The sequence below is a fragment of the Sus scrofa genome, chromosome 10, assembly GCF_000003025.6.
Source record: "Sus scrofa isolate TJ Tabasco breed Duroc chromosome 10, Sscrofa11.1, whole genome shotgun sequence".
Classification (NCBI taxonomy): domain Eukaryota; kingdom Metazoa; phylum Chordata; class Mammalia; order Artiodactyla; family Suidae; genus Sus; species Sus scrofa.
The window spans coordinates 68933472-68959753 of NC_010452.4; the positions used below are offsets into that span (position 1 = coordinate 68933472).

Genomic DNA, 26282 nt, shown 5'->3' on the forward strand with positions numbered 1-26282 from the left:
TTATTTCCTATGTAATAAATCTTTAAAAATTTCTTCTAATTAGAGATATATCTGTCACTGTGGTTTTCATCATGACCATGAGGGTAATGAAAAGATTCCCCTGTCTCTTCACATTTGTCTTTTCAATTCCTCTTTCGAATCCCAGCAGGAACTGTCTTGAATTATCTCCTGCCACGTTCTTAGTTTCACACAGCATGTTTTAGTTTTTGGAAACGGAACGTTGTCTACAGCCACTTCCGGAAGCACTGGTTGCTCAGAATAGCACCAGATGGGCCCCAGGGGCAGCTGAGGTCCTTTTCCTTGGGTAGTAAAAGCCGCTCCTTCAAGAACTTCAGCACGGAAATTGAGTCCAAGAGATCCGAGAGTCACAACTGGGTGAGAACCAGGAGAGGAGGTGAGACCAACCCCCTGGCCACCCAGTAAAGGGCTGACACTGACCACATGGCCTGTGCCCATCCTCGGGCTGCTGTGTGATCCCACTGGTCCTACCCCTCAGGTTCCTGAAATTGTTAGGTCCAGACTCAGAAGTCCTGGTTTGTTCTCACAGGTTCCTTCTGTAGGGTACAGACAATACAAGCAGCCATACAGACAGTTCCAAGCAACTAGTGTTTTCTCATTCAAGGCGTTGCTCTTTTGTTTCTTAATTAAAAGCCTTCGACAGTGAAAAGTGTTTGTCCCAGTTGGTAGGGGTTTGAGTTTCAGGCTACATGCTTGGCTGGCGCAGAAGGGAGCTCCCACCCAGGGACACAGGCACCTACTCCTTGCTCAGGCTAGGGAGGCACTTTGTTTGGGGGAATGACCTGAGGGGCATCCCAGTGTGACAGGGGCTGCCAGCCTTCATAGGCTACCTCCTGCCTTAAGGCTGCAGGCCCTTCTGCCTTTTGTTGCTTCGGCAGAAAGTCTTGGGGCTGGAGGTGAGTGGGAAACTCAGGCGCATGTGGGGTCAGGCAAAACATGAAAAATCATGAGGCCGGCCAGAGGGGCCTGGGAAAAGAGGGAGGTCAGCAACAGTGGGAAGCGGTGGCAATGGCAGTGAGCCGGGAAGTCCATGTTCTGTATAAAGAAAAACAAGCGGCAAGAAGGCAAACTACAGATGGGAGAGAGTATTTCCAAAAGACACCTGACATAGGACTGCTGTCCAAAACATGCAAATAGTTCTTCAAATGCAAAGAAAACAAACAATCCAAGTAAACAATGGACAAGAGATCTGAACAGACACCTCACCAAAGAAGATATAAATGCAGATGAGCTTAGGAGAAGATGCTCCATGTCGTGTGTCATCAGGAAACTGCAAACTAAATAAGATACCGCGAGAAACCTAGACCCTCCGGAATCTTGAACACGCCCCAGATGCGGGTGAGGATGGGAGCAACAAGGACGCGGTCACTGCTGGTGGGAACGCGGCACAGCGCAGCCGGCGTAGAAGGCGTTTTGGTGGTTTCTCACAAAACCAAACGTAATCTACCCATGTGATCCAGCAGTCGCATTCCTTGGTATTCATCCAAAGCAGCTGAAAACTTCTGTCCGTAAAAACCCTGTTTGTGATCCATCCAGACAGTCGAATGTTATTCAGATTAAAAAAAAAAAAGCTGTCAAGCCATGAAGGGATGTGGAGGAACTCTAAATTAGGGTGTCTTACTAAGTGAAGGAAGAGAAGCCCCTCTGAGAAGATGCCGTGCCATATGATCCCAACTCTGGGACATTGTGGGAAAGGCCCAGCTGTGGAGGCGGCAAAAAGATCAGCGGTTGCCAGGCGTTGGGCGGGGATGACTGGGCAGCACAGAGGGTTCTAGGGCAGTGGGACTTCTCTGTGGGACACTATCGCGGTGGGTACGTCGCAGCCTACCTTCGTCGGAACCCACAGACTGGACAACACAGAGTGGCCCTCACGTCGTCTGTGGACTCTGGGCGATGATGCTGCATCAGTGTCGGTTCATCACTGTGACAAATGTCCCGTCAGCTGGGGATCTTGGTGGCGGAGAGGCTGTGCATGGGGGCAGGGGTTACATGGGAAATCTCTGTACCTTCTCCATTTTCCTGTGAATCAAAGACTCTAAAATAAAAGCTTATTTCAAAGAAAAAACACACAATACTGTTAAAGCCTGTGTGAGGGAAGTGGCCTGTGGTGCTGTTTGTCCAGGACTTGCCTGTTCATGTACACATAGTGAAATTCCTCAGAACGCTCCATGTTACCCAAAGGAGCATTAGCTGATTTGCTGTGAAGTTGGTCACAGAACTGGTGGCTCCAGAACTGGCAGGATGCAAAGATCACCCTGCCCTGACTTGTCGTCTTATGGGTGGGACTCGAGCAGCGTCACCAGGAGTGAGGCCACAGTGGCACAAGTGGAGTTAGACTGGGACAGTTTTGTTCGGGATTTGCAGGGTTATGTTTTTAACCCATTTGTCTTTAGTCGAATGAGTAACTCCATTCTTTGGCACCGGGAGCAGCACAGCCTGCTTTGTGGAGGCTCTGTGTTACCCAGAGAGTCAGAAACTAAAGTGTTTTAAGCTCTGTGTTACTATTACTTAAAATACACTTGATGTTTTCACTTTTCCTTCTGATGATTTTGTCAGTATATTTCTGTGTTTTGAATTTCACAATAGGATTTCCAACACTATCTCCCCAGTTAGTGGTGCTCCCTGCTCTCTATAAAAACCATCTACTGTCGCAGCTTATTAACTAGCAGTTTTGGTTCGGAACTCTTTGGGTCTACTGAAATTGCACACAGCCTTCTGAAGACCTGTCGCGTGCCCTGTTTGTTTTAGAACTGTTCAGTGACGTAGGTAGTTTTCAGGGCGTAAGTCACGTGAATGTGGGGAGGCGGGGGCAGCCAGCCTGCTCTGGGTTGTGGGATGTGATGTCGGAAAAACATGGCCTTTTCTCTGCGTTAAGTTTCATGTTCTCTGTTATCGCCAAGACCAGATCAAGATTTTTGTGGAAAGAGCGACCATTTAAATTGTCCCCCTTAGCATTCGGGCAGCTGTAGCTCCGCTTCCCTGGTCTCAGAACCGACACTTCTCTTGGCGGTGACTTGAAGCAGGAGCATGACTTCTAACCACGTTGAACGTTTGTAACCGGATGCAGGCAGGGAAGGAATGTTACAGACAGTAAGAGACCCTGTCCTCCCTGTACCCGCCCCACAGGCCCATTCACGAGAGGGTCCATTTCAGCCTCGTTTTGATGTAGGTGTTGGATTGGGCCCTGAGGGAGGCCATGCCACCATCCTGCCCAAATGGCACCTCCTCTTGGGACCCGCGCTGGGAGTGTGGTCAGAGCGGCTTGTCCATCTGTCTTCCTGCAGGGATGGAAAGTCCACACTAGTTCCGTCTGCACAACCCAGGCTTCCAGATCTGACGCAGGTGCTCCCGTGGGCCAGTGACTGCTCAGATGTTTCAATAGGGAAATGGCCTTTAGACGCTCTTGGAGCGGGTTGATCTAAAACGATCCTTCTCCTGATAGTAAAAGTGCTTGCTTAGTAAGAGGAGATGGGAAATGGGCTGCTAGAGTCTGAGACCTGTCGTCTGAGGGGTGGAGAGCTGTCCCTGCACCCTGCAGGGACCTTCGTCAGACAAGTGCTGGGGGCCTCTCCTGGAAGGGAGCAGCTTGCCCATTGTCAGTGACAGTCACCCTCTGTGTACATTCCCGACTTCCTGGGCATTTAGGTTTGGTTTTCCATCAGTCTCAGTCCTCGTGGGGACAGAGCCTCTTGGGGGTAGAGGTGGTGCCCCTGGACACGAGTGACGTCAGTGCCTCGGACCTTCATGCTTGCCTGGGAGCAAAGTAGTGCGTCCTCACTGATTTCCAAGGAAAGAGGCTCTGCAGCCAGGTTCGTAAACTTTGTCTAAACCTCCCACGCTTGTGGACGAGTCCCGACATCACCAGGAGAGCTGGGGAACCCAACCTCACATAACAGCCGGTGCTGGGGGGGCGGGGGGAGGGAGCCTCCAGCAGGGTGTAGGATATCTCCCACTTTCCTGTTCCACGGGTGGAGCGACCCTCTCTGTACCCCCCACCGCCAACTTGAACCACAGGAAGCTCGTTTTGAGCGCAAACAGGTTCTTACTGTCTTACTTTTACAGTGGAGCCCTGGTGTGGGGCATATTCGTCTTGTCTCAGTCCTGTGTTCACAGATGAGGACTTGGTGTTGATGGTGACTGTTGACGGTGTGGAGAGAAAGGGGTGAACCTTTATGTATTGAACTGAAATCAGATGTGAAGCTGTTGCCTTGTGAACCATGTGGGGGCACATGCAGCTTTTTTGAGGGCTAAATTCTTGTTTTTAGATATCCTGACATCTTTTAAAGCTGCCTTCACTTACCAAATATGAGCATAAGTGTGAAAGTCAGTGTCGGAGTAGAAAGGGATATGTGTCCACTGAGTAAATAGTAACTGTGCGCATGTTCGAATCAGCTGAGTCGCCCACAGCCTTAGTCATGAGCAGTACAGAGTACAAACTGAAGGGTTATCTTTTCGGTATCAGAATTTAAGATGATTTTTGTGATACTTTCAGATATGGGCAAATTATTGCCAAAACTCCGCTTCGTTTTAACACTTTAAAGAACTAATTGTGTTTCATTATTTGTTAACTTTTTCTGAGGCATTTTGCATAGAAATTACTTAATGTTTATCTCTCGCCAGAATTCAGTTCATTTTTTTCTTTAGATCAGAAACCTGAAATTTCCTTTCCGTTCAGTGATACTGAACTACGTGACTATCAATTTGTGCATGTGAGAACAAGAGTGTCTGGTCTCTTTGGGGATAATTCTTGTTTAATAGTGATAATGCTCAATGTAAAATTATGAAACAGCTTGTTTCTGTGGAGATTAGTAGTCGCATGACCAACAGGTGTAGACATGTAGCAATGAAACGACATTCATTTTGTATGGAAAGGAGACATTAAAACCCCTTTTGCCCCCACTGGGGTAGCGTAGCTATAGGTACGAGGTCATTGCAGGCACCCAGAATCTCATCCTTCACTTCCACTGTCCTCCTAAGCCAGCGTGGTCCCTAAAACCCCTCTGTCAGACTCCTGATGACCAGACCCAGTGGACTAGGTGATAGCAGGCCGAGTGTCGGCGTCTGTTAGGTGGGAGTCCTAACCACGGACGGCCGCCAGACCTGCAATGGGTGTGGTTGGGAGCAGTGAGGGCGAGACAGGGGAACGCTGGTGAGAGAGCAGCAGCAGTGGACGCCGGGCTGGGGTCTGGGATCCTTGCGCATGGAGGGGCAGGACACCTGTGGCCTAATCCCCGAGACCTGTCCCTGGAAGAAGCTGTGGTCTGGAAGGAGGGGACAGCTGCCCAGGCCCCGCTGGGCCGAGCTGGGTCCTCCTAGCTTGAGCGCTCTCTTGGTGACAGCCGTTGGCCCAGCCGCCCCACGGGCAGGCTGGTGGCTCCAGTGGACTGAGCTGCAAAGACACGAGAACAGGGCTGCCACACTCACGACCGTTGGGAGCCGTGGGGGAGACACCCGACCAGCCAGGTTTCCTGAACTGGGCCGTGGGCCTGCCGCTCAGACCCTCGGAGCGCGTCAGTGGGGGCACGGGGACACTCTCTCCTGGTTGGAGTGTCTGAGGCGAGCGAAGCGTCAGGAGACAGTGTCGCCCGTGTGGATGGGTGTCCATGGCGGGATCCAGTAGGTGTTTGGAAGTTTACCGTTTGAGTGCACCTGGCACCTGGGTCTGTGTGTCGCTGAGCTCGGGAGCTTTCCAGGCTCTCACTCTTTCCGCTTGGGCCTCGTGGAGTGTGGCTTCTGCGTGTCTGTCGATTCCGCTGCAGGTGGGCGGGGTGCGAGGTCCTGTCTTGACCATTAACGCGAGCAAACGCCCGTGTCGGTGCACCAAAGTTTGTTTTTCTTGAAATGTTTAGAGCCTTTTACTTAGCAAGACCTTTAAAATGATCATGGAGCTGAATGAGCGTGGGTGCATTTTGCGTTTTCCTGTGGTGTCTCTTTGATTAATGCAAATACTTGCATGACTGTGATCACCGAGGGTGGCGTCGCTTCTGTTCATTCCTTCCGGGTTATGGGTGGCGACGTCCCCCTCGGGTGCGTCAGGCACGGGCAGGGCGAGGAGGACGCGCCACACTGAGGAGTGACCCTCACACCCTGCACAGGTGTCTCTTGCTTCTGAGTGAAATTCAGTGGAGATTTCCATTCTCAAGGGAAACATACACAAACACACAACAAAAATAACCTTAAAAAACAAATCTTTGAGCTTATGTGAGGTCCAGCAATTTCATTTAGCTTGCAAAGTTTAGCCTTTTTTCCCTAGAAGTTGTACATTCAATAGCATAAGTTTAAATTCATTTCTTTTGCCTAAAACTAATCGCAATTCTAAAACCAGTGACTAAAAGTGGATTATTAATTTTGGTATAGTGCCTCTGAAGGAAAATACCCAATATTGAGTACATGTAGTCAGCAGTTGTAATGCAGGACTCTGTTGAAAGTCACATGCCTTGAACCCACATCTTGATAGGTAGTTTTGCCTTACATTTGTAAGAACAAATATCTCAAATAGTTTGAATACCACTGCAGACATGTGTGCTCATGTGTGTAAATATTCAGTGTTTTTCTCCTTTTCCTTAGGAAGACCTCAGTGCTTTTCTATGGTAGAAAGCCATTTTCCCTTGTGGTGAGAAGTCAGGTTTCAGCCAACCCTTTTAGTCTTTGTGAATTTAATGATGTGCCTTAATAATATGCCTATAGGACAAAACCAAACAAAATGAAAGAGAAATAAGCTAAAAACCACAAGTATTGGTGGACTGCATGTTAACGTTGTTAATACCACATGCCGTAGGAAGTTAAACTTGTAGGAACAGAAAATGTAGAAGGGCCTGGTAAGGGCAGTTGGTGAGAAAGCCCTGGGATAGAAAAGCTCACTGGGTTATCCTGATGTGTCCGGCGCCCCAGTGGGTGTCGTAAGTGGGTGACCGCAGAGATTGCTGATGGCAGGAATAGCCCTGCTCCTCACGGGGGTGGCGGGTGGCAGGGGGCAGGCAGGATGGATAGGAGCCCCAGAGTCCAAAGACACGGACCCACTTGCTGTGGCACAGAGGTTAAAGCCAGCTTGAGCGGGTCCTCGTGGTGACTACGCAAGCCCTTAGATATGTGTTACACTTGATCGCTGTTTTTCTTTTTAGGGCCGCACATGCGGCACATGGGAGTCACCAGGCTAGGGGTCGAATCGGAGCTGCAGCTGTGGCCAATGCTGCAGCCACAGCAACACCGCATCATAGCTGCTTCTGTGACTGTGCCATGGCCCAGGGCAGCACTGGATCCTTAACCCACTGAGCACGGCCAGGGATCGAACCCGCTTCCTCAGAGACAGCATTGGGTCCTTAACCCACTGAGCCACAACAGGAACTCCTTGGTAATTTTAACAACGTGTGTATGCGTGTGCGCGCGTGCACATCCACACACCCCCTTCCAGCTGATGCTCCCTGCAAGGAGGCCCATGTGGTGTCCTCGTGACTGTTGATGACGAGGTGACCTCGTGGAGGAGAACTTCCCTGGGGGAGGCTGGGGGAGCATCAGAATCGTCGTTCTCCACAGACCACACTGAAGAACACAGGTCTAAGTCTGTGTGGAATTGGGAAAATTAGGAACCCAGAAGTTTTTTTAAAAAAGGAAATGTTGGAGTTCCCGTCATGGCACAGGGAAAATGAATCCGACTAGGAACCATGAAGTTGCGGGTTCGATCCCTGGCCTCGCTCAGTGGGTTAAGGATCCCCCGTTTCTGTGAGCTGTGGTGTGGGTTGCAGACGCTGCTCGGATCTGGCGTTGCTATGGCTCTGGTGCAGGGCGGCAGTTACAGCTCCAATTGGACCCTAGCCTGGCAACCTCCATATGCCGAGGGTGTGGTCCCAAAAAGACAAAAAAAAAAAAAAAAAAAAAAAGAAATGTTACGCCTTTTCTTTTCTTTTTGTTTAGGATATGCAGCAGTAGCACAGTGGTTTGGAAGTAGTAGTCTTGGTTATTTTACATTGAATCTAAGATTCAATGTATTTTTCCTTTAAAAAGAAAATCCTAGGGCACAGAATTTTTTTTATGTGTAGCTCTGTGCAGTCTGCCAGCCCCCCCCCCTTTTTTTTTTGTCTTTTTGCTATTTCTTTGGGCTGCTCCCGCGACATATGGAGGTTCCCAGGCTAGGAGTTGAATCGGAGCTGTAGCCACTGGCCTACGCCACAGCCACAGCAATGCAGGATCCGAGCCGCATCTGCAACCTACACCACAGCTCACGGCAGCGCCGGATCGTCAACCCACTGAGCAAGGGCAGGGACCGAACCCGCAACCTCATGGTTCCTAGCCGGATTCGTTAACCACTGCGCCACGACGGGAACTCCATGCCAGCCCCCTTTTAGCTAAGCCGTTGAAAATCAGTTCTGTAGCTGAGGAAGTTATAATGTAGGGTTTACATATGGGATCACACTGGTGTGTATGTGAAAGTGCTTTGTGGGCAGTACGGCGCCATATGAATTGTGGCACTGTTGTGATTGAACCACGTAGAAAAGCACTCGGAAAGATTTCCTTGCTGATAAGGTTCTTCTCTACCCTGGCAGCTCGTTGAGCCACAGCCTCCTGCAGGTGCCTGGGTGCTCGGGACATCAGGGGCAGGCAGATGCTGCTGTTGAGAAGACCTGGGACGCCAGAACAGCTGGCTACATGTGTGTGTCGAGAGGGACAACAAAGATTTAAGTGCGTCTTAAACTACTTGGATGACACACTGATGTTGCAAATGTGTCTAGAAGGATAGTAGATCTGACTGTGCTGCTCGTAATGTCCAAGAGGAAGTACTGGGTTTGAAGCAGAGCCAAGCGGTGCGCTTGGTGCTTCAGCGTGACTAAGAACCTGGTCACTCCGGGCCACCCCCTCAGGACTATCAGAATGTTGACCTCGGGCCAGTTTAGATCATTGATCTTTACCAGATGTTGGGTCTCCCAGGCTCCGAGTGGACAGATGGCCATGCAGAATTCAAATCTGCAGGTACATGGTGGCATCTGGAGCACACGGCTCTTCTTAAGCTGGAATCAATCGCTTGCTTCTCGTTGGTGTTTTCTCTTTATCCTTTAGACTTTTGTCTGTATTTCAGTGGAAGAGTTTTCGTTCAGTTGATCTTTATTGCTCAATCAGCCCTAATGTTTAAAACACCAGTCACTGCTTATCTCTGCTGTGGAGGCTCTGCTGGTGCTGTCTCTGGTCCTGCCCGGCTTAGGAAAGCAGAAGAATCTGAGGGAGGAAATGCTGTTTTCGTAGCACCTCCTGTGTATTCAGGGTAGATAGGAAGTTTAGGAAAGAGGAAAACTGAGTGACACTCTGACTTGAAAAACAAACAAAGCCTGCCTTCGTGAGACTGGAACGTCCGTCAGAGGTCTTGGAGAAGACAGGCGTGGGACCCAGTCTGGCTGTGTCCCTTGGCCTCTCCAAAGCCTGTTTTCCGTGTCTCTATTGGGGAGGCCCCCATGAAGCTTCCGTCGTGGATTTTGCTGCTGTTGGATGGAGCTGATGCATGTCGAGTCCTGACAGAGCACATGGAACCCACTTCGGAGTTTAGGAAATACTGCTTATCGAGAATGTGTTCAAGATCCTGCAAGGAAATGATTGCTGCAGATAAATCTATCGGCTATCTCACTGAATACCACAGTGGGGATTTGGTTCTGATTTGCTGATGTGTCGTAAACTCACAGGCAGACGCACAGTTCCGTAGCCAGGCTAATGTTTAGCTGTCTCGTGGGCGGTCCCCTTGTCTTCCTGGGCAGTGAAATCCAGAACTCTGGCCCTGGGAACCTCCTCCCCCTGGCCCTCCGGGTGAGGGAATGACAGGCCCCAGAAGGACCACCTAAGGGTCAGGAGGGCCTCTCCCCTGGGGACACTTGGAGTGGAATTGTGGGCCTGCTGGACTCTCCTGTCACACCAGGCTGCCCTTCTCTAGACTCCCCCCGCCCCCCGTTGATCTTTCCCATTCCTGCTTCCTCCCGTGTCTGCTCTCATAGCCCGTCATCTCAAGTACTGATCACTGGTAGCTGATCCTCTGTTATGATAAGCTGCTGGTTGATTGGAGGTTGATGTGGCTCCTCTCAGGAGTAAACTGTGTTTTACTACCTCTGGGGGCCATACCTTCCCTTGGACAGGGAACCTGCAGGGAGCCGGGGTTAGGGAATCTTCATTCCCACTCATCTCAGGGGTTCCTGTAGCTCCTCCCACAGTGGCTGCATGCCAGATGTCCTTTGAATTGAGTTGGCTAGCAAGCTACCTTGGATAGACCCTACCTGACTGGCTACCCATTTCCTGGGAACAGCCTTTATTTGTTACTTTGTAGAGGAACACGTGAACAGCGGCAGCGGAGCGCCCTGTAGGAGGCAGGGCTGAGGGTGCGGGGCCTCTGGTGCTGGAGAGGCCCAGGGAGATGCTAAGGGGCGTGGAGTCTCCCCTAGCCCCCCAGCAGGGAACCCACATGAGGGTTGAGTGGCCCCTGGCCAGGCGTGGGTCCTCCTCTGAATGGGGGGTATGACAGAGTCTTCCTGCTGCACAGGTGTCAGGGCCCAGAGCAAGGTCACTGTGTAAACTTCAGTGCCTGTGCTCGTAGAGTCACTCGGCAGGTGAAGGACAGGCTGGGTTGGTGGAGTTTCTCCACCTTTAGAATCGCCTCTTCTCATAGCCATATCTTGGTGGGTGAGAGACACCATCCTGAGGTTCCGTGTCAGCCAGCCCAGCGTGGGCAGGCAAGGGGCATGGGGAAGTGGGTGGAGTCCTACCTGCCAGCCCCTGCAGGGTGGTCCCAGAGGGGGGCAGTTGGCCCTGCACTAGAGGTCATTTCCCAGTTTGAAAATGACTCTTCCTGTTGTGGTCAGACATCACGAATAGCCTTATGGAAAAGCACTGAGTTGTTTTTTTTGTTTTTTTTTTTTAATTAATTTTTTTATTACTCAAATGAATTGATCACATCTGTAGTTGTATAATGACCATAACAATCTGATTTCACAGGATTTCTATCCCACACCCAAGCACATCCCCCCACCCCCCAAACTGTCTCCTCTGGAGACCGTAAGTTTTTCAATGTCTGTGAGTCAGCATCTGTTCTGCAAAGAAGTTCCGTCTGTCCTTTTTTCAGATTCCACATGTCAGTGAAAGCATTTGATGTTGGTGTCTCATTGTATGGCTGACTTCACTTAGCATGATAGTTTCTAGGTCCATCCATGTTGCACAAAATGCCAGTATTTTGTCCCTTTTAATGGCTGAGTAATATTCCATTGTGTATGTACCAATCTGCTTGATCTGCTCCTCTGTCGATGGACATTGAGGTTGTTTCCATGTCTTGGCCATTGAAAACAGTGCTGCCGTGAACATCGGAGTACAGGTGTCTTTGCGAGTCATGGTTTTCTCTGGGTAGATGCCCAGGAGTGGGACTGCTGGATCAAATGGTCGTTCTATGTTTAGTTTTCTGAGGAATCTCCATACTGCTTTCCACAGTGGTTGCACCACTTTACAACCCCACCAGCAGTGTCATAGGGTTCCTTTTTCTCGACAGCCTCTGCAGCACTGATTGTTTGTAGACTTTTGGATGCTGGCCATTCTGGCGGGTGTAAGGTGGTACCTCCGAGTGGTTTTGATTTGCATTTCTCTGGTAATGAGTGATGTTGAACATCTTTTCATGTGTTTCTTGGCCATCTGTATGTCTTCTTTGGAGAACTGTCTGTTTAGATCTTCTGCCCATTTATCGATGGGGTTGTTTGTTTCTTTGGTATGGAGCTGCAGAAGGTGTTGATACATTTTGGAGACCGAGTTGTCTTTTGCCCGCTAATCAGAGGCGGGTTTTCACCAGCTTGCCTGGTATAAGCTGGTTCAGAGTACGGGTGAGGGCTGGATGTCAGGCTTCTCTTGGGAGGGGCTGAAGTAAAGTGGCAGAAAGGGGGCAGTTCCCAGGTGGCACAGACGAGACAGGGAGGAGGGGTAGTGCTTCGGGTCCGTGCCCACACGTGAGCAGGGCCTTGGCGAGGTTGCCCCCAGCACAGGACAGCCGCGTTGGGGGGGAACAGTGCTGTCCATCACGCAGCTCGGACCAGAGGCCTGGAGTCCTCTGTCTGCAGCCCGGCTCCCGATGGCTTGCTCACACTCAGCGTTGCCGAGGCAGAAGCTGCAGTCCTGGGCTGAACTCTGCAGCACCAGATCTGTGAAACCCAAGCCTCTGCACAATTTGGACCTTGCTCCCTGTGGGGTCTCCTGGACGAGCTGAGCCGCGTTGCTGTGTTCCGTGGGCGTCGGGGTCATCCTTGTCTGCGTCGCGTCCGTTCCCTTGCTCGTGCGTACAGGGTGCTGCTTCTGGGAGCACATCAGGGAATGAAACGCCCACTCGTGCCCTTTCTGGGCCTTGGTTTTCTTGCCAGTAAGGCAGGCTCTTGGATGCATCTCACATGTCATCAAGGACTTAGTGTCACTTGTTCTTCTTGAACTTCTTTTTGAACTTCAATATCTTGAGAAATGAGTTTTTAAGTAGTACTCAGAGACTGAGTTTGTGATACGTTTCAAGAGAGGATTTAAAAAATGGTTACTGCCTTCACTAGCTGTCTTTTCCTGAGAAATGCCAAGACACTGATAAATACACATCGTCCAAAGATGAATCACCTTTTGATTTAACACACAGACAGGCACACTCTTATCCTCCCCAGGGCTTTAAATTTCTTTTAATTTTGGCAGAAAACTTTTTCAGACTCTTCTGTGCCCACAGAAGGAGGCAGGAAAACGCTTGTGTTGGGGTTTCTTTGCGCCTCGCTGAACTGGTCTGCCTTCTCCAAATCTCGCATCCTTTCTGTCGTGTCAGCTCAGCGCCGAATCCTGCCCTCGGGGAAAAGTCGGTTTGGCCACCAGCTGGAATTCGCCAGTGACTCTGTCTCCTCTTGTGTCCCAGTGAGTCAGGACCTGGAACTCGCTTTAGGAATGTGTGTAAATGCATCTTCCACAAGTAACCCGTGGGAAGGGCATCGACGTGTGTGTGCGTGCTGGCGGCTCTGTGAGGACGCTCGCCCGTGGGCCCACCGCACACCCACTGTCGTGCGCTGGTCCTTGCTGCTCTTGCCGTTTTGACTGCGGTGTGGGGGATGGGCAGAGGGCCCGACAAGGCCTGGCTTCTCAGGCAGGCTGGTGTCACCTGCGAAGGCATGAGCTGTGCACCGAAAGGGATGCTTGCCATGTGTTTTCTTGGCTGGGGATGCCCTGCAGATAAGCGTGGGCGCTCGGGGCACGGGGAGAGGTGCGGAAGGCGACGGTCTGCGCCCTGAGGGGGCTGCCGCAGCCGGGGCAGAAGCAGCCCCCCCGCCCCGATTTCCCCCTCTCTTCCCTCAGCAGTGTCGCCAAAACTCCCTACATGTTCCAGATTTATTTTTCAGGGGGAGTCGAAGGAATTGATGGCACCTTACTAACTCCTTATTTGTGAGGTGCCGACTGTGGTTTCCCTTAAAAGTTTGGAAATGGAGTTGCTCCACAAACACCCCCTAACTGCATCCCCAGTCCCCTGTTCAGTGTGACTTCCTCTTCCAGGACGGACACGGGTCCAGCGAGCTCGCCGGGCTGTTCCTGCATCAGCATGTGTGCACCTCTCGCTAGACCCTGCTTCCTGCGCAGGCTCTCACGGCCACTCTCATTCCGTTTTGCTGAAGGAATGGCTGAACGAATGCGCTCCCCCCAGCCGCAGTCATTCACCTGTGCGCCCCAAGAAGTACGTGGACTGGCTCCAGGTGTTGAGACAGAACTTTAGAGAGTCCACCCATTCTCTTCCTCAGTTTACTTTAGACTAGGTTCTGTTGGGGACAGTGAGGGTTTCTGCCACTCACTCACCCTTTCGAAATAGGGGATATTGCCAATGTAAGGTATGCTATTTTCGTCATTTTTGTTTGTTTCCTATTTTTAGTATGAAGCTGAAAGGAACTAGGTTGGCTGTCACTTTTTGTTGGTCCTTATGATTTCTCTTTTTAAAAAGAAAGTTATATTGAGTTATTTAGCTGCAAAGGGAGATAACAGAATACCAGGGGAAAAAAATCACTCCATTATCCATAATTTATTTTATTTTTTGTCTTTTTAAGGCTGCACTTGTGGTACATGGAAGTTCCCAGGCTAGGGGTCATATTAGAGCTGCAGCTGCCAGCCTATGCCACAGCCACAGCCACACAGGATCCGAGCCATGTCTGTGGCCTACACCACAGCTCACAGCAATGCCAGATCCTTAAGCCATTGAGTGACACCAGGGATCGAACCGGTGCCCTCATGGATACTAGTCAGGTGTATTACCACTGAGCCATGCCAGAACTCCATAATTTGGATCAGAGAGTTTTCTGGAGAGTTTCCCTCTGAATTGGCATCCTGTGACTTTAGGATCCTATTCTTATTCATCTTTTACTCATTTGGTCCTAACATGCATCCTGGTGGTGAAATTGTGGCAACTGAGGCAAGAACCCACACCGTACTTTCACGTCAGAACTTCCAAGCAGGTCATGCCTGGGGTTGCTCAGTGGCTTCCAGAGGCTGCCCTGTGTCTTTGACTCTCGACTCCGCCCTCCTCGGTCGAGGCACTGGGAGGCGGCTCTGACCTAGAGGCATGTGCACTCCGCCTGGGGTGGAGCGCGCCTCCTCCTCAGGTTGCTTTCTTCCTGTGGATACGTGAGGTGGCCTTTGTTTTCCACAGAGCATTTGGACAGATTTCTGCCTAGTGGCGATTTGACAGTGACACACATTTGGGGCCTTGGGGGTGGATATTCTCTGTTGCTCTTTGTAGCTCTGCACGGGGAGGCACTGCCTTCACCCCCAAGTTGAAGGCTTGCGGGTGAGGGCACCTGTGGACACCACAAGATGAAGGGTGACGTCTTGCTCTGTAGTTGTCTCCCGGTTCTTAGAGCTAAATGAACTTTACCTGTTACCCACAAATGAAAAGGAGTTGACTTTTTCACTCTGAGAGGCTGGGTCAAATTCTTGGGTGAAATTATCATGAAGGGAATGTACCTTTCGAGTTGGAGTCAAAATCAGAATATTGGGCAATCGAAAGTCCCAGCAGTGGTTTCGACAGGGTCTTTCATGGCTTCTGTGACTGGAAGAAGCAGTGGAGTGAAGAGAATCTTTATGAAAACCATGGGGGGAAGAAAACAGATTCTTCTTGAAAGGAATTAAAACTTACATTAAAAATACTGCCTAATTTTCTGTGTATAGGTCTGTCAGATATAACAATTTTCCGGTTAGCAGCAGGTTAAAAGCCAGGTCAGTTGATTTTTTTTTTTTTTTTTTTTTTTTGTCTCGTGCATAAACCCAGTCGCTCACCCCAGGCACTGTCTCCTCCTGGTTAGTCAGGTGGCACTCAGGGCAAGTGGTCCTTCCATAACTTTCCAATAACTTGTAAAATAGGTGCCTTGGAGCCTGTGATGCAAGCTCCCTTTCTCCCTAGTAGTAGTGCAGATTTATTTTTGTTTTAAAAACTAACATATAGTGGAGTTCCCATGTGGCTCAGCAGTAACAGACCCAACTTGTATCCATGAGGATGTGGGTTTGATCCCTGGCCTCGCTCAGTGGGTTAAGGATTTGGCGTTGCTGTGAGCTGTGGTGTAGGTTGAAGATGCAGCTTGGATCCCGAGTTGCTATGGCTGTGGTGTAGGCGGGCCCCTAGGCTGGGAACCTCCATATGCCGCAGTTGTAGCCCTAAAAAGACAAACACACACACACAAACAAAAACAAAAACTTAACATATAGTGAAATGGTCTCTCTTTCTGGTGTCCAGTTCTGTGAATTTTATTGTGTTGTTTGCAAGCGGTCCATCCACTTTGTTGAAGTGTCTGAGTCTTTGGCAATTTTTTAATGAGGATGTTACTTGTTAGATATTTTCTCCCAGCCACTAAGTTAGTTTCCGTTTTCTTGAGTACCTTTTTCAGAGTAAGCTTTAGAATTTTATGAAGTCCACTTTATTTTTTTCTTTTACAGATCATGCTTTTAGAGTCATGTCGAAGAAGTTTTGGTCTACCCCATGTTCATGAGGGTTTCTCCCTTTGTTTTCTTCTAAAAGGTTTTAGTTTTATGTTTTGCATGGAGATCAGTCATCCCTCTTGAGATAATTTTTATAGACAATGTGAGGGTTAGGTGGAAGGTGGGTTTTTTTGTTTGTGTGTATAGGGTTTTTTTCCCCTTATGTAGATGTCCAGTTATTCCAGCACCATAGTGAAAAGGCTGTCCTTTTTCTAATTCATTTTGCACCACTGTCCAAACAGCCATATTTGTGGAGGTTATTTCTGGACTCTCCTCATCTGTACCTTCGCCAGTACCGCCTCGTTGTGATTAGTCTCACTTTTTGATAAATCCTAACGTCATGCAGGGTGATTCTTGCAACTTTATTCTCCTTTATCAAAGATTTTGCCATCGTAGTTCCTTTGACTTTCATATGACTTTTATAATTAGTTTGTCTATGTTTACAGAGAATCCCATTAAGATTTTAATTGGGGAGTTCCTGTGGTGGCGCAGTGGTTAACGAATCCGGCTAGGAACCATGAGGTTGCGGGTCTGGCCTGCCCTTGCTCAGTGGGTTAACGATCCGGCGTTGCCCTGAGCTGTGGTGTAGGTCGCAGACGCGGCTCGGATCCCGCGTTGCTGTGGCTCTGGCGTAGGCCAGTGGCTACAGCTCCGATTCAACCCCTAGCCTGGGAACCTCCATATGCCGCAGGAGCGGCCCAAGAAATAGCAAAAAAAGAAAAAAAAAAGATTTTAATTGGAATTCTGTTAAATCTATACATTAATTTGGGGAGAATGGACATCTTTATTATGTTGAGTTCTTTGTTCCATATACGTGGCATGTCTCTTAATTCATACGGATTCTTATTTGATTTCTTTCATCAGCATTTTGTAGTTTTCAGCATGCAAATCTTATGTGACCCTACAGATCCTATACATGTTTTTGCATGTTTTGTTAGATTTAAACCTATTTTTTTTTATGTAGCTACTGTAAATAAGACAGGCTTTAAATTTTTGGTTCTAAATATCCATTGCTAGTATATGTCAATATGGTTTGGCTTTGTATGTTGTAACTTTGATAAAGTCAGTTATTAGATCTAGGAGTTAATTTCATAGATTCTTTGGGATTTTCTATGTAGGCTTTTGGTTTGACTGAATTTTCTTTTTTGATGTTTTTTTTTAATTATTTATTTTGTATTTTTTATGGCTGCACTTGCAGCATATGGAAATTTCTGGCCAGGGATTAAATCTGAGCCACAGCTGCACCTTACACTGCAGGCAACACCAGATCCTTTAACCCTCTCTGCTGGGCTGAGGATCAAACCTGCACCTCTGCAGCAACCTGAGCCACTGCAGTCAGTGGGTAGAGGATTGTATGCATTATGCTTTATTATTACTTTGGAATAAAATGTATTATTAACAATTTCCACTTGAGCAAAGTTGGACAAAATATTTAGAAAGCATAGTATTCCCCTAAGTTAAAAATTAGACTGTACTGTCATTGTTATTGTCATTTAATTAGGTAGTGGATTCATCAAAATTTTATCACACACTTTATGTACCAGGATTGTCCAGATGTTTTATTCCCAGTAGTTCAAAGTAATTTTGACCTTGAAAGTGGTTTTGTGCAGGGAGGCCTCAGAGTGTTTGCTAGAGGAATTCCTTCAGCTCATTGGTCTCTCAAAAAGAGGTCATCATTGTATCAACTTGGAATAACTAGCCTGCTGTACATGTACTCATGTCTTCTGGTATGTTAGTTTCCCTTCCCTCCTGCCTCAGGGGAAAAAACAAAAACAACTCTTTTAACTGTTCAACTGCAAGCCTTTTCAAGACAGAAGCATTATTTTAGAAGGCAGGATTTTTAAGTGTATGTGTGTGTAAATATCTAAATATATATGTATAATTTGAAGGTAAAATGATATAAAAATCCTAGCATATTCTGCATCTTGAAACCTGTAAGGGGGAGATGATATTCAGTCATTTTTATCTTTCTCCTAAAATCTTTGTCTCCATTTTATTCCCATTACTTGCCCAGAAGGGGTGATTTGTTTGAGGTTTTTTTGGCCACACCCACAGCATGCAGATGTTTCTGGTCAGGGATCAAACCTACGCCACAGCAGTGACGGCAGCGGATGCTTAACCATCAGGCCACCAGGGAACTCCTGATGATTTGTTTCTTAAGAAAGTCACTGGAATCATTAGTTTAGGCACCACTTTATGTCTACCCTTAAGCATGTTTTAAAGGTAAGAATATAACTGTTCCTTAATCTTTCATTCAGCCAATGTTTAGTGGTAGGGGCTGTGTTTCTGGCACATAGTGGGTATTAAGAAGAATCTTCTGGATGAATGAAGGAAGGAATGAAGGAAGAAATGGATGAGAAAATGAAAGGGTCACTTCCATGATGTTTGGGAATTTTGAGGTCAAGCTTAGGAATGAGCATGAAGCTTATTTAGTAAGGGCGGAATGAAAGCTGATCTTTTAGCCATTTCAGGTGTCATTCAGTGTTGGACAGCAGCAGTGTGCTGTTCAAATCCTGGATTTCCAGAAGGACAGAGTGCCCCTTTGACGTGGCATTTTGTCCCCTCTGGTAGAAGAAGCAGAGGGCCGTGGTAGAGAGGAAACCAGGCTATGTCGCCGTGTCTGTGACAGACTGGGTGCTGGCCAGCGTCTCAGGCTTCCTAAAGCTGCCCAGGGCCCTGCTGGTGGGACAGGCAAGGCAAGCGGCAGGGAGCAGAGTGTGAGCCCACCTCTGACCGCTGACCCATGGGGGCGGCTTGTAAGAAGAAGTGACTGTGTCTGCTAGGGTGCCCCCAGCATGCGGATTTGCCATAAAGGGCTGGACTGGGCCCCAATTCCTATAAGGATTAGTAGGTGGTCTGTGCTTGCTCAGGGGGTCCCCAGTTTATTGTCAGGGTCTAAACTTACCCTCAGCGATGCTCTTTGCCTCAGGAACCCATCTGAGTGGGAGCTGGGGTCCATCCACTCAGACCCCCTCCACCTGTGGTGTCTCAGGCTTATTAGGTCACTTGGGTTATTAGGAAGTTTGAGGGGTAATTATGACTCTGTGGGATGATGACATGAACAATTTGATGAATGAAACCTGAATCCCAGGTGTGCTTTGGAGAAGCTCAACCGCTCAAAAAGGGACATAGATGATAGATGTGGCTACCTGGGTCCCTGGTGCCAGTGCCAGTGCCAGCCACCAGTCAGCAGTGATGTGTGTTGAATCTGTCAGGGCTGCTGTCAAGGGGATCAGACAGTGCCGTTTCCATGGAACATACCATTCGCAGTCCATTCAGAAGAATCTAGAGTGTTGAGGAGGCCTGCTTGCTTAGAGGAGAAAATTGTCCAGAACTGGTGGCGGCCGTGAAAGTGAGAAGTTGTTCTCCATACAGGCAACAGTCTTTGCAAACCAGAGGAACACTGGTAAGAAGTATCAGTCTGCTAGTAAACCATACAGTACAGAGAAACTTCATAAGTAAGCATTGACAGAGTTTAAAACTTTTTTTGTTAATTATTAGCTGATAGGATTCAACAAATTCCCCCAGTTTCCTTAACTCAGTGGTACAGGGGAAGTTTTCTTGGCTTCCGCTGTCCTTGGGGTGGAGTGTGGTCACTGAGGTGTTGAAGGTGCTAATGGAAGAGTAAATATTCAGGGGAAGATGTGGGAAGGTGAGCTGGTTTCCTCCTTGAAGAATTTTGTTTGGCTGAGAAGAAATGGGTAGAAGTGGAATCTCAGGCAGATGAAATGTACCAGAAAATGCTGTCCTAACAAGCCTGATGAGGGGCTGCCTGAGGACCCGCGGAAGCAAGGACGACTGTGTCTGGATTGCTCTTCCGAGGCGGGTGCCCGGCCTGGGCCCATTCTGCTCTCCTGGGGCAGTGGGAGTGGCCGGGGCAGGCAGGAAGGACTGGCGAGGCTTGCATGGCCCTGGGTGGCTGGCTGTCAGCAAGGTCAGGATCCCCCAAAGTTCGGGGGAGAGAAGTGCAGGGGAAATGCTCCCCGCATTGGCCTTCAGTTGACTGTCTCATGTTCAGACCAAGACCCCTTTCTAGGACACAGCACTTCGTACATGTCATATTCCTTGGCCTGACCTCAGTGAAGCAAGACGTGATCACAGGCCGGAAGAGCAGTAGGGACGAGACCTTTGTCACCACAGAGAGCCCTGCTAGCAGATAAATCAGCTGGGTAGTGGCATATTGGAAGTGTTTTTAAAATTCTTTACAGATGTCTTCCCTCTCCCGGCCCATTCCAAAATAACCAATGACGTGGCACTTAGGTTTTGCGAGTCCACCTCCCAGTGCATGATGGTTGCCTCAAGAAGATCCACCTCTGCCTCCCGCGTGTCCCTGCCTTCCGTACCCCATGTCCTGGAGGACAGTCGTGGTGGACGTCTCTCAGCATGGGACCGTCAGAGGAAGTTTGGGCATCTGGTCTCCGCGAAGCGGAGTTGTCTAATCTGCATAATTGCTGTGTGTGTGTTTGTGAAGGATGAACTTTGGGAGAAAACCGAGTGGTCTGCTCCCTGAGCACCAAGGAATCTCTCCACTCCACTCGGAGGCTCTGCAGCAAGGGGCAGCGCCTGCGAGCCTCTTCGTGTCCCTCCCAGGTTTGCCTGTGTGACGGAAATCTGAGTTCCTGCTGGATTTTAAAACCGCGTCTCCTTACCTACTCATGCCTTCTGCGACATTTCACGTATTCAGTCTTTTCAACGACAGTGGAAGGTAATAGGTGTTACTACCAGTACTTTATTACTGAGAAAGATGAGACCCAGAGAAGGTAGCTGATGTGTGGGCGCCAAGTTTGCCTTCAGGGCCAGGAGAGGTCCCCTGTCTGCCTGCTTCTGCTCCCCTGGACAGATGGATTCTTGCCAGGGCAGCACAGCCTCTTTCTGCAGCAAGGAAAAGCTTCACAGAGAGATGACAAACACGCCTCGAGCAGCTGGGCTGGAGGGAGGCGTCAAGGGTGCTGTCTAAGCCTTATAAAGCCATCGGCTCAGGCAAGAGGCTTTCTGAAGGTTCCTGACAGCCGTAAAATTCCAAACATGGAAATGATCGCCTTGTTATATAAAGCATTGGTTCCAACATTAAATAATAAAATAAACTCCTGACACCAAGAATGGAAAGCGTCCCTGTTAGGCTGCTGTGTTTCTTTGGCACCGACTCAGCTGTGGAGGTGGCTCTGGGGCACTTGCTCCTCTCCTGGAGGCCCTTATGACCACGGCTTTCCTACTCTGACCCGACGCCCCCAGGGCTCTTTGCAGATTCCCGTGGTGGGATCCGAGTTTGCTGGGATGAGACCGGGATGGTCTCCCCTCTCCACTTGCATGTCCTTCACTTTTTTAAGCCTCAGGGTTTGCCTGGAAACTCTGGATTTTCCAGTCTCAGTAAGAGGAAGACGTCTTCCCGGGGTGGAGGGAGGGAAGGCTCTCTGTCTCAGTGAGATGCAGCCATACTTAGGGCTTCACTTGAATTGCATTTTCAGGTCAGATGAATGACTTGTCTTTCAATCTCTCTTTTCTTTGTAATAGAACAGGAGAACTGTAATTTGTATTGTTGACATTCTAAGTCTTTAGGAACTTCTATTGTCCAAGGATAATACTGTAAATAATATTTTTGGTAAAGTGGAAATTATTTCAAAAAACTGCTTTCATTTTCTCTTCACTGATGTTACAGACAATTGCTGTGTTTACTTTTCTCTCACACACTCTTATTCCTAAGAGGAAAAGAGAGTTAAATGGGAATCACAAGTATCAAAGCACAGAAAATAATGCTCTTTGAAATTTCATCCAGGACGTTCTAAGCAGGGGATCCTGGGGTCTGGGTCCCTTAACAGTGGCAGTTACCTCCTCCTTTTCAAGTGGGGAGCCCGAGCTGCTTGTTTCCCTGGTGGTGCTCTTTCAGTTTCCAGGTTGAAACCCGGAAGCCCTGGAATAGTCTTTGTATTCGGATAGGTGTAATAAAATCTTGCCCAGAAATGCGACGTGGAGCAGAGTCCCTCTCTCTCACAGCCTTTCCGCCTTGAGTTTACAAAGCCTTACCCTGAAGACTGTGTGCTCATTACAGAGGGACCTGTGGAGGGAGGGAGAGCTGACTGATCCTTTAGCCTGAACTGACTCAAGTGAAGTGGAGGAGAAGCCCTGTGTGTTTCCGTGGTGACACCACACTTTGACTGTGAATCAGCCTCGGACAGAACCAACGAGGCTCTCTGGGTGGACGGGGTTGTGTGTAAAGCCGGCCAGCTTCAGTCTGTCCTAACCATCTTTCCTCCATCTTCCTTCCGTCCATCAGCCATTGATCCTTTCAGTTTATCTAACCTTTTATTTCTAGTATTGTGGTTTCCCTGAATCCTCATTGGTTGCTTCAGAACCTAAGAGCCCCTTGCTTATGTACATTTGCAGTGAGTTTGACATAGATGCTCTGTTGGATCTCTGTCTACCAGATGCTAACGTAGCGCCATAGTTTAAAATAACTGGACTTACTGCATGGAAAAAAAACGCAGGAGGGGCATTTTAGCCCTGCTGCTTGGAGTCCCGAGGAACCGGGCCCCTGCTGCCGACACTGGGTCCTTTGGGTAGCACGTGAGCCAGGCTGGTGTGTCAAAATATTAATAATGGAATAATCATTGATTTCCCCTCTGCCCTTTCCTCCCTTGGCCACTAAACAGTGAAATAATCCCTAGGCATATGCCCTGATTATGAATGCAGTTTCTGTTCAGTTACTTATTAGAAGTCAGTCTGTAAGTTGGTGTCTGCTGCTCGTTTGTGACTAATTCCATCAGCACATAGTCCTGGCCTGTAAGACAGAGGGATCACCCTCGGTTCTGTAGGACACTGACCCATGAGGCTGTCAGGGCCCGGCTTTGAAGAGAAGCCACCCATACCTGTTACAAAAAGAAACTGTAAGCAGCTATCTGAGGCCTCGCCAGACTTGTGCAGAATTCTGTGTGGCCAGAGCCCAAGGCTGGGGTATCAGTGAGACAGGCCAGGGTCGAGGGGGATGAGCGCAGACAGTGGGTGTGAGGGCGTCACTGAGGAGGCCAGAGCTGGGCAGGACACGAGGGGGCGAGAGTGCTGCTCACAGAGTGGAGGCTCCAGGGGTGGCTGCCATGTGAAAAGGTTTGGACTTCGCTTGTCCAGAGATGGTTTTCCTTCTTAGACCTGGAGCCCTGGTTGAGAAACATAAATACCATCTGTGCCTCGATTTCCCACCTATAAAGTCAGTTGTTATAAGGGTTGAAATAATTTAGGACCGATAGGATTCTGGCTCTGCAGGCTGATCCTTAGGAGGGAGCATGGCTGTGTGCCAGTAAGGCTTTATTTCCTCAAACAGCCTGCAGACTGGATTTGCAGTTTGCCAACCCGTGATTTAGATAAAATTCGTGGGGTGTGGAAGTCATTCAGTGAATAGTGTCTCCCATTCTCGTCTGGGTTTTGAGAGATGGTGGCAACGAGGGCTTTCTGAGTTGTTCGTATGCAGAGGCTCTCTGGGCTGCCTGCCCAGCAGCATGGTCAGCAGCAGAGCTGAGCCAGAACACCTGCGTGGAGGTACTGACTCCGCCGCCCAGCCAGCCTTTCCGAGTCTGTGGGTCAGGAACCTGAGCTAACAGCCTGTGAGGCCGACGTTAACTTCTCCCCTTTGAAGAGGAGCTGTGGCTTCATGGGAAAGGGCCTGTTTTCCTTCAGGCCAAGGTCCTGACAGAGCAAGGCCGGCTTCACAGTGAGCGGGAACAGTGGATGTCTTCTGAGGTTGGCTTCGTGGGAGGGACCCTTCCCACTCTCAAGTGTTGATCTGGGAATTTCTTTTGGCCACGTCCATGGCATATACCTATGCCGGGGATCAAACCCGAGCCACAGCAGTGACAGCCTGGATCCTTAACCACCTGCGCTGCCAGGGGGACTCCTCATCCAAAAAATTATTAAAACTTGAAGTTTGTCTTTTCATCTTCTTACTAGCTTATTTAAGTGGTTGATCCTCAGCCCTTGTTAAAGGGGGGCTGAACCTTTAACATTTCTTTTTAAAAAATTAGTTAATTTTTATTTTTTATTTATTTTAGGGTCGCACCCTCGGCATATGGAGGTTCCCAGGCTAGGGGTCCAGTCGGAGCTGTAGCTGCTGGCCTACACCACAGCCACAGCAACACCAGATCCTTAACCCACTGGGCAAGGCCAGGGATCGAACCTGCAACTCATGGTTCCTAGTCAGATTCATTTCTGCTGCGCCACTGCGGGAACTCTGACGTTTCTCTTAGTGTGGGTTTGGTATCGCTGAGTTCTTTTAGGTTTTGCTTGTCTGAGAAGTTCTTTCTCTCTCCTTCAGTTCTGAATGATAACGCTGCTGGGTGGGAGTCCAGGGTTGCAGGTTTCTCCCTTCCGGCACGTTGAACATATCACGTCACTGCCTTCTGGCCTGCAGGGTTTCTGCAGGAACATCAGCTCGTAGCCTTGCGGGGGATCCCTTGCGTGTGACTCCTAGAATCCCCTCTTTGACTTCTCCCGTTTTACTTACGATACATCTTGGTGGGGGTCTCTTTGGGTTCATCTTGTTTGGGACCCCTGTGCTTCCTGAGCCTGGATATCTGCTTTCTTCTTTAGGTTTAGAAAGTTTTCAGCCATAATTTCATCAGCTATATATATTTTTTTACCCCTCCTCTCTCTCTTCTCCTTCTGGAACCACTATAATGTGAATGTTAATAAGCTTGATATTGTCCCAGAGAGCTCTAAAACTGTTCTCATTTTAAAAGATTTTCCTTTTACTGTTCTTACTGTGTAATCTCCGTTATTCTAGCTTCCGGCTCACGCATGCGTACTCGTGTATCCCCTAATCTGATTCCTTGTGTGTTTTTCATTTCACTTATTGTATTCTTCACTTCTGCCTGGTTCTTTGTTTGTTTGTTTGTTACTATTTTCCAGTCCCTTGTTAAAATTGTCACTGTGTTCATCTGTTCCCTTCTCAAGTTAGTTAGCATTCTAATTACTAATGCCTTGAATTATTTGGTAAATTTTTAATTTTCTTTTTCATTATTTTTTGTGAGCACAAGTCTTGTCTTTCTCCAGGGTGTGATGACAGCTCTCACCTTGGTAGGAGAGGGGACTGGAGATGGAGGGGCTGGGGCTGGAACCAGCTATGGGCTGGGGCTTCCTCGCTGCCCAGTGGCCGTCACCACCCTGTGGGGGATCGGTTGGGTCCCATGTTGCTGGAGCAGAAGCCCCGAGGGTCAGATTCGAGACAACTCTGTTCCCTTTAAGTGTGTGTTGTCCACTCTCCCAGCGCTGGAACCTTCACTCCAGCAGTGCCAAAGCAAGAGGTGACTGTTTGCGTGAGGGGTGGGCTCTGGCAGTCCGGCCAGGGACAGAGGTCAGGGCTGTTTGATGTGTGAGCACCAGTAATGGTGGCTGCCGTCCCACTCCTCGGCACGGCTTGGGTCTGAGCTGCTCTGTGTCTTGCTGCAGGGCCCTTCCCCCATTGCATGGTAGGTCGCTTAGCTCAGGGTGGGATAGGTGCCAGGGTGGTTGTGGGAAACCAGCAGCCACTGGAGCCATGCTTGCTCCACCCTGCCCTGGGAGCATGCTGGCGGGCGTGCTTCTCCCAGCAGGGTCCAGGGCCCTGCCGCCAGCCGAGGGCGCGCTAAAGGATTTTATGTAACTTAAATGAGTACAGTATAGTAACTTAAGTGTTGGGAGTTCTCTTGTGGCACAGTGGGTTAAGGATCTGGTGTTGTCTCAGCAGCAGCTTGGGTCCATGCTGTGGCGTGGTTTAGATCCCTTGCCTGGGAACTTCTGTATGCCGTGGGCACCACACACAAAAAAATGAGTTTTTGTTTGCAGGCAGGGGAAAAGTCAAGGCGAATGATGTCCAATGCTTTCTTCTTAAATTATAAGGAAACAGAAGACACACACAGATACCACTGTGTTGTCTTAGTCGAGTGATCACCTCTGCTCTTGAAAGCGTTCTGAACTTTCCTTTCCTTCTCTTACAGGTGACATCACACAAAAAGGATATGAAAAGAAGAGATCCAAATTGATTGGCGCCTACCTGCCCCAGCCTCCGAGTACGTAAACCCTGATGAGCAGCATAAAGTGTCTAGTTTTGAGTTCAAAGCAACACATGTGCGAGACAGCAGCTGAGCACAAGTCCTTCCTTAGACGCCCTCCTCCGTCCGCCTGTGCGCAGGTCACGCTGGTGAGGTGGCACTAGCCACATCCAACTCCTTTGTGTGATTGCCGGCTGCTTTGTGACTTGAGAAGACACATAGGGTTTTTCTACAAATGTGCCTAATAAATTTAGTGGGTGTTTCATCCGTAGAGGG

The 26282-nt window shown here is 49.0% G+C and overlaps 1 protein-coding gene across 7 annotated transcripts in view; it reads left to right on the plus strand.

The window, feature by feature from the left end:
• Positions 1-26282, plus strand: part of DIP2C (disco interacting protein 2 homolog C) — a 371728-nt gene that overhangs the window by 163323 nt on the left and 182123 nt on the right. For 6 of the 7 annotated variants that reach the window (XM_021065075.1, XM_021065074.1, XM_021065077.1 and 3 more), the window contains exon 2: positions 25953-26024. In XM_021065075.1, the coding sequence (XP_020920734.1) occupies positions 25953-26024 (72 nt within the window). The other variant, XM_021065076.1, reaches the window with a different exon arrangement.